The 9,211-nt window shown below is 35.8% G+C and overlaps 1 protein-coding gene across 1 annotated transcript; it reads left to right on the forward strand.

Moving 5' to 3' along the window:
- Positions 1-4,830: 4,830 nt before the first annotated feature.
- Positions 4,831-6,641, forward strand: LOC129741379 (uncharacterized). Its single transcript, XM_055733104.1, has 2 exons — positions 4,831-6,067; positions 6,610-6,641. The coding sequence occupies exons 1-2, from the start codon at positions 4,831-4,833 to the stop codon at positions 6,639-6,641; spliced, it is 1,269 nt and encodes a 422-aa protein (XP_055589079.1).
- The last annotated feature ends 2,570 nt before the right edge of the window (positions 6,642-9,211 follow it).

The following is a 9,211-nucleotide window of genomic DNA, read 5'->3' on the forward strand; positions in this document are numbered from 1 at the left end:
TTTTCTAGCATTCTATTTAAAAACAGTGAACTTTTAAAATGAAATTTATTTGCAGGAATCAGATAATTTTATCGAATTTTTCGTTTCCGTGGATGGACGAAATAAGTTCCAGCAAATGCAGGAGTTCTGTAACGAACTCTGCTCGATGCCGACCAAACAGCGAAGGTAAGGAATAAGGAATTTTGAACCGTTTGCGGAATGAAGCAAATATTTACCTGATAATGTCCAACCCCACGGCAGCCCGGAAAAAATCAAGTGTTGGATTTGGAATTTGGCAGCAAGCTGCCGGATTCGAATCTAGCGACAGACCTCAACACATCGATGTCGTTGACATCCACACTCCGGACTTAGCACATCTTTTAGCCACGAAAATTATTCAAATTCGAAGGAATCCTCCCCGGAACCGGAACTGATGGCCATCGAATGTCAGTCGCTTAACAGCACCGACAACTTGGATGATCCCAGACAGAAAAATCTTCCTCCCGACTTAGCCTGGATGACGAAGGCAGCAGAGCGGATCGTAAATCGCTTGGCAATGGTTCACCGAGCGGCTTAAAATCCGGATCCGATCGACACCCGCGCCGAACCCGTTCGATGGGAGCGACCGAGGAAGGACATGTTCACGTTTACAGTCTCAGTCCGAGGGTTCCGAAGAGTCCGGAATGGTTGAAACGAGTTTTCTATTTTTAATTTCCAGGTATTCTCGTACTGATCTGGACGATATCCACCTAGTTAGATAATCAAATATGGGCTGGATCTGTTCCAGGTTTAGCGTAAGATATTTATGCCGCACAAGATTCCCTTTTATTCTACGGAATTGTAAACCATTCAGTAAAATCACGGATCACAGTAAAACCGTAAAATCATCATACGATTCCAGGCCCACAGGCGCCACAGATTTTCGTTGTATTATTGGCAAACGGAAGCGATTTTCTTCCTTCTAAATCAATACATTTTCAAAACGAGTACAGCTTATAAACGTTGAAATTTTGGCATTTTGCCATTGTGATCTGATCAAATTCATCATAAACTATAGTGCAACGTGATTCTAATGTAGGCCGAAGCTGATCGCGAACAGGCAGATTGTTTGCCGGCCTGACGTGTGAAGACGAAAAGAGGAAAGAGGAGAAGGAACTTTTTCAACAACTTTGGGATTTTTCCTAATAGCAATAATTTTTGTCAGTCTATGGAATTAGACGAATGATTACCTGCGCAACTCGCACACTTGAAAAATTCTGTTTGTAGTTTATCACCACCGAAAAAGCATTTAGATTTTTCATTATCGAACTTGCCGCAACGCATGCATCCGGCATTCATTCTACAAATTTTAGTACCGTGACAAAAAGCTTGACAACGACGACATTGAGTTACATTTTGAAGAATATTTGTTGAAGATTTTCGAAAAGGTTCAAATTTGTCTCGACAATCAAACTTAAAACGAGCCTTTTCAAGAATTTGCAAACTATTAATCTGACCTTTTTTAAAATGGATCAAATGAAGCTCAGGAGCAAAACCAACACTACTGGTATTATTCGTGTTGGTTCTTTTCCTCATTTGAATTACTTGAATCGGAGAAAAACCTAACAAAGAATATAATTAGATTGTGATCTAATCCGGTGTCTGATCACCGGTGAGACCACGAAGTACAACTTTAAAAGGACGATCACTTCGAGTGTCGTACGTAAAAAATTGGTGTTTTTTATTATTCAAATAATTTAAAATTTTTGAAAATCATTTAAAGATTCCGCCAAAATACGAGCAGCTCCCCTTCGACCGATCTGAAAAGAAATCTTCACATCCTTGACGGAAGTGATGATTTCTTTTCGAAAGGCATTGAAGTCAGGAATCGTGACCGTAATTGATGGAACCTTTTCGTTTTTAAGAGTATAAGAAGAAGAAGGTTTCTTAGTACTCTTATCAGAATTAAATATGAATATTTCCTCATCACCGATGTTATGAAGGACATCGAATGAATTGGAAATTTCAACTTTTTTTGGCCGATGGATTAGGTTCGGCAATCCGTGTTCTTCCGACTTTGACGCCGGCCGATGACCTCCCCATGCTGGGAAGAAAAGAGAAAAATGAGAATAAAAGAAAATGTAAATAATTTTAGCACTGAAAAGTGCTGATTGAAAAACAAGTAAAAATAAAATAAATAATGTAAAATGTTCCAGCAGGTACACAGCAACAATACGATGCTCCGGCGTACGTGTTGACGGCTACAGATGGAAGTGCTGATTTTGATAAGTTTAATACAATTTTCATCTTGTATATTTGTTGGAATAATTCTGTTGATCCTGCGATATACCTTCTTTATTTGATGGAAGTCATATTTTGGACTTAAAATTTTCACTTTTTTTCTTGGAACAGATTCTCTGTTCTTCACAAACTCTTTCTTCAATTATTTATAAAAACAAAATTCTGCTCCCGTAGGAATTGTCTGTCCAAGGTTTAAAGAAACACAAGGTTTTTTGACTTTCACTGTAAGTAGGCGAGGAGTGCGCGGGGCGTTTGCTCAGCTGATCAGTGGTTTGTTGGTAAACAAACTTTATGAGCTCCTCAGTTGCAAAACCAAAATGGCCAGAATGGTTGAATCGGGAATTTGATATACGGTAACATCTCTTGTTTATTTATACACGCCTTGAGCCTGTCAGCTTCGGGCACAGCCTACTAAGATTTTTTCAGAAGGTTTTATTACCTTTCTTGATTATTTACTATGTTCAATATTTACATGGTGCTGCCATGAAGCTACACGCCGTATCACAAACTCGACAAGTTGCGATTTGACGTAATTTGTTCAATTTACTGCTCGATTGCTTCTTTCCTACATTATACATCAGAACAGGGCCGTTGAAGAACTGCCTCATAGCGACCAAATGTTTTCTATAACATTTTTGCTTGAAAAATGCAAACATAACGAATAGTGAAAAAAGTAAATCTGGGAAATATCCAGGCAAATTTGGAAATTTTTTAATTGAAATCAAGTCGACTATAAAAGTGGTTTTTTACGTTAAAACACAACAGCTACTGCATCAAATCAATCAAAAGATTCCCTTTAATTCAACCACGGTTTTAAAAAACGCTCACTTAAGAAGATAGTAAGTTGCTATCGAAATACCGGTATCTGAACTTTTCTTATACCGTGGTTGAATTAAAAGGAATCTCTCGATTGTTTTGATTCAGTAGAATTATTTAATCAAGTGGGCAACACATAATTGAGCACATTAGTCAGTTTATTTGGATAAATTTTGCTCAAAAAATGGTTTTGGACGCTAAAGTACATAATGGTGATTTCTCTTCTTAAAACAATAAAATGTTTTTAATTTTACGACTGTTTAATGGTTGAAATTCGGATCGCAATCCATGAGATATGATTCAGTCTTTATTTTATTTATGCGAAGAATTTTAATTTTAAAAACTCTTTTTTGATAATTTAATTTCAACCCAAAAATTATACTTTAAAGCTAACAATTTCAAAAATATTGCTATGTTGTCTGCATTTCTTGTTGATTAATTTTGGCTGAAGTTATCTTCAAAACATTACAGGTGAAAAGTGAAAAATAATTCGAAGTATAAAGTTTAACGATGCTACGAATTACGATGTCTCCAAAACTATGTACACTTTGCTATATAAAACAAGCTGACCCGGTGTGCTTTGCTACACCTTGCAAAAATAATTGAAATTTGTGGTACCTAGTTATTTAACTTTTTTTTATTTGCACAAAATTTCAAATTCAATTAAAAAATCATTAAAATGTTGTTTCAACATGAATTTGCAACTGTTTTTATTTTGGAAATTTAATATTTTTTTTCAATCCGTTTTTTGAATCCTTTTTATAACTCTGGATTTCTTTGCTGCATAAGTTTATAACTTATGCCAAAATATATTTTTTCGATATAAAATCCTCGATGTCCCCTTTTTGTGGACCCCCCCCCCCTTTTAATTCACCCCTCTGCCACCGACCGTGACTTAGAGGATAACGTTCAAGTCTTCTAAGCCAAAAATCATGAGATCGAATCTTGGTCACCGCATATATAGTACTCTCTCAGTGGGCTAGAAGTTATCGCATTTTTAAGATGCTAGCCATCATGTCCTTGAAATATGTACGCTTAAGTGTTAAGTTTGAATTAGATCTCTTCAAAGAAACATAAAGTTTCACTGGAATCCTATATGAGTGTGTTTGTTTTTTATAAGAGCAGGGTCTTAAACCATCGAAGAAACATTGCCCGTACACAAATATGCTCCCATGCAAATTTGGTTCCATTTTTTCGATAAGTTATCGAAGTATGAAAAAAAAAATTATTAAATAATGATTTTTTTATAGTTCCATTTCTTGTGCTCGAATATCCTCTCATGCAAAATTTGGTTTCAATTTCTTCATACAGTACCGTTCATAATTTTATAGAAATTGAAAGCAAGCGCACTGTCACTTCGACTTCGAACTTCCATTACTTTTTTCTGTAATGATATTTTTTGATCAAATTTTCTGCATTGGATAGATAAACTATCAAACTTTAATACCACAAAAATTTGAGCTTTTTAGAGTTTGTGTGGTCTGAGATACAGCAATTCTACGAAAATCGGACTTTTAGGACTTTGACCATTCAAACTGCAATATCTCAAAAAATATTTTTATAATAATTAAAAATGCTCCGTCGCATTCCGTACTGAGCTTTTGAGAGAACAACACGTGCTTTTATTCGCTCTGATAGTATCATTTAAATTTCAAGGCCACAAACTAAAGTTCTTTTGTTAGTGGAGTGGAAAAAAAAAAACTTTTTTTGAGTGGAGTGAAAAAGAAAAACATTCTGATTTGAGGTTAAGTAGCCATGAGTAACGACCCCGGAGGGGGTTCCAGGGCATTTGGCTCGTTTTACGAGCTTTTGTCCGGGGACACAACGGAAAATGCTGGAAATCTCAAAAGAAAGATTGGAAATCGACGCAGCCCAACCGAATTCACCAAGTCCATGAAAATTGACTGCAGAAATGGACCACGTTTCTTGGTGCTTCACAGATTGGACAAGGAGAAAACTATGGAGACCGAGAATCCATTCTTCATTAAGAAGGCAATGGATGCTATTACGTCAAATGTACAAATATCACGTACTCGAAACGGTGATCTTCTTTTGAAGACTGTGGATCGACAGCAAGCTTCCAAACTGGTAAAACAATCGACTTTTGGAGGGATCAACGTCAAAATAACGGAACACGAAACCTTGAACTTGACTTCTGGAACCATCTACTGCCCTGATCTAATCTCACTTTCTGACGCCGAGATTTTGGAAGAGCTTCGAAAGGAGAATGTTACCAAGGTTAGCAGAATGCAACGCAAAGAAGGAAAAAAGAACAAGGATGGGAAAGATAAATTGATCGACACCGGAACATTTGTGCTAACTTTTGATTTGTGCCAACTGCCTGATTCAATCAATGTTGGTTTCTATAGCTGCAAAGTAAAGCTCTATGTGCCATCACCAATGCGTTGCGCGAATTGCTTACGCTTTGGCCACACGAAGAACCACTGTAAAGGCAACCGTATTTGTGCGAATTGTGGAGGTTTATTCCATCTTGACGGAAAGTGTACTCAACCATCGAAGTGCCTGAACTGTGGTGGAGATCACCCAGCTATTTCCCGAACGTGTGCTAAGTTCGTGGATGAGCTTGAAATTCAACGTATTCGAGTGACCGATCGAGTATCTGTTAGAGAAGCCCGAAGAAAGAGGAGACAACAGGTTCCGGAAGTGCCGATTTTTACCCGAAGTTATGCCCAAGTAGTCCAAAATGCTACGCGCAACGAAAACTCATCGCCCCCGCAACCCAGCACAACCGAAAAAACAACACATCAACCAACAAAAACACCCAAGGTTATCCAACAACAAACAAACCCACCTAATTCTTTCCAACAAGAATCAACTGAAGCTGTTAAACTCAACCGTGACACGACGATGGATGAACAGCCAACATCGGAACAACACCTACAGAAAAAAACCGAGTTCACTAGTAGTGAACCTCTCACCCAACTGCACAAAGGTAATAACCACCCATTCTCACAGGAACTAGACATGTCAGGTAATTGTAGTAGTACGCCATGGTACTCACCTAGTAACTCAGGACAGTCATCTGAACTTGAAAATTTACTCACTCTCTCACAAGCAATAAACAATTCAATCTCTTTAAATCTATCACAAGAATAGTAGTTTAAAAGTTTATGATCTTTTTTTTTTTTTAATTTTTTGATAATGGATTCAAACTTCACTATCTTACAATGGAACTGCAATGGATTCTTCAACAAGTTTGAAGAATTTAAAATTTTGATTCACGATTTTTCACCAGCTGCTATTAGCGTTCAAGAAACACACTTTGATCATAACAGAACACCAACATTAAAAAATTACAATATATATTACAAAATAGACGAAGTGCATTTGCGAGCCTCAGGAGGTTCAGCAATATTTGTTAATAATAAGTACCACTCAATAGAAATAGATCTGGATACGGAGTTTCAGGCAGTAGCTGTTCGAATGTATTATCCAATGGAATTCACACTATGTAGTCTATATTTGCCACCCGGTTTAAATGTCACTCAGACTAATCTTGAAAAACTTATTCAGCAACTACCAATCCCTTTCCTTGTCACCGGTGACTTAAATGCCCATAGCTTAACTTGGGGATGCTCATCCTCGAATTCTAGAGGAAACACTATTGATCGTTTATTAAGTTCATCAAATATGAATTTATTAAATGATGGTTCCTATACACATTTTTGTCTAGCGAATAACAGTTTTTCGGCGATAGACCTCTCCTTCGGAAGCCCCAGTATCATACCTTTGTTTAATTGGAAAGTTCATTCTGACCTATGTTCGAGCGATCACTTCCCTATTATAATTAATACTCATATAGGAACATCTACCGTAGAAAGAAGACCTCGATGGGTTATAGAGTCCGCAAATTGGAATTTATTTCAAGATCTTGTGTCATATAACTTAGTAACTAATGAAAATACATCGTTGTCAAAGTTAGAATTACTAAATGATGTGATAATTCAAGCAGCAAAGGAATCAATGAGAAAAACATCACCCGTTGTTAAGAAACCTAAGCCCCCTTGGTGGAATGATGACATTTTTAAAGCAATTAAAGAACGTAAAAAATTGTTCAAAATATTTAATTCAAATATGACCGATGAAAACAAACTAGCATTTCTTAAAGCCAAAGCCAGGGCTCGTAGGATTATAAGACAATCGAAAAAAGAATCTTGGGAAAAATGTGTGTCTAATATAAATCTCAACACATCCCCCAAACATGTTTGGCGACTGATTCAAAAAATTTCAGGAAATATAAAAAACTCTTCAGTGACTAGTCTCAAGGTTAACGATCGTTTGATAACTGATAAAAGAGAAATTGCTGATGAATTAGGAAAAACTTTTGCTTTCATCTCAAGTTCTGAAAATTACACAAGTGAATTCTTGACATTTAAAATAAATGCAGAACATGAAATATTGTCTTTTAATGACACAAATCTATCTCAACTGAATCAACCTTTCTCGGTGTACGAATTGGAATCTGTTTTGTCAAGTTTCAAAGGATCTTCGCCCGGTCCTGATGATATAAACTACGATATGCTCAAAAGATTACCACCAGAAGCAAAACTATATTTACTAGACACATTTAATGATATTTATTCCTCACAAACATTCCCTTCCATTTGGAACGAGTCAATTATTTTACCGATTGAAAAACCTAATAAAAACCCAATGTTACCAACAAATAAACGACCGATTTCACTAACATGCTGCACCTGTAAAACGATGGAAAAAATGGTAAATAGAAAATTAGTTTGGTACCTTGAATCGATAAATTTTTTTCATCCCAATCAAAACGGATTTAGAAAATACAGGAACACGATGGACAATTTAGTAACTCTAGAAAGTGCAATTCAAGATGCATTCAGCAAAAAAGAACATTTAGTAGCAATATTTTTCGATCTTGAAAAGGCTTACGATTTGACATGGCGGTATAGAATTGTAGAAATTTTGTACAAAATAGGTGTTCGCGGTAATATTTTGTGGTTCATAAACAGTTTTATGGAAAATCGAATTTTTAGAGTATGTGTAGGAAATACGTTCTCAGCATACTATAAAACAGAAAACGGTGTACCTCAAGGGTCGGTATTAAGCGTAACTTTATTTTTGGTAGCCATGAGAGCTATTCATGATATTGCTTCTCCAGATGTAATAAATATATCATTTGCTGATGATTTTGCCGCTTTTTGTAAAGATCGAAACTTAGACAGGATTAAAACAAACCTACAATTGTTTTTGGATAACTTAGAGTATTGGTGCAATACGAATGGTTTTAAATTTTCAAACTCTAAAACGAAAGCAGTCCATTTTTGTAAACTTAAAAATTGTCATCAAGATCCAAGATTGAATTTTTTGGGACAGACTATAAAATTTGAAAAAGAACACAAATTTTTAGGAATCACTTTTGATTGTAAATTGAATTGGTCTAAACAAATCAGAATAACTAAAGCTAAAGCAATGAACGCAATAAAAATAATCAAAACACTTTCGAATTCCAGTTGGGGTTCGGATAGAAAAACGCTTTTAACGCTGCATAAAACTTTAGTACTTTCTAGATTAGACTACGGATCAGCATTATATGTAACAGGAGGGAAACAAATTTTGAACCAACTAAATTCCATAAACCATCTTGGTTCAAGATTAGCAATAGGAGCATTTCGAACAAGCCCGACTAAGAGTATTTTAGCTGAATCAGGAGTAATGCCTTTATCATTACGAAGAGATATTCAAATAATGAAATTAAGAATAAAAATTTGTTCATTAGAAAACCACCCATTACACCTTTTACAAACAAATGCAAAAAAATCGTTCAAGTGTAGAAGTAGCGCTCTTTTAAATAAGTATGGAATTCCTGATAATCAATCGACTTTTAAAACCTTTCACTCATTTCCACCTTGGACGAAAAATAATATTACGATTGATTTCTCCTTACATAAAAATTCCAAAAAAAATACTCACTCTCTAGCATTTAGAAACAAATACTTAGAGCTTAGTGACACATATAAAGAATACAATTTTTTCTTCACTGATGGTTCGAAAATAAATTCCAATACTGGACTAGCTTGTTTTAACAAAGACGTAACGATTCAGATACATCTTCCTTGTTTTACCTCAGTATTTTCCGCGGAGCTTA

This window comes from Uranotaenia lowii, chromosome 2, assembly GCF_029784155.1.
Source record: "Uranotaenia lowii strain MFRU-FL chromosome 2, ASM2978415v1, whole genome shotgun sequence".
Classification (NCBI taxonomy): Eukaryota; Metazoa; Arthropoda; class Insecta; order Diptera; family Culicidae; genus Uranotaenia; species Uranotaenia lowii.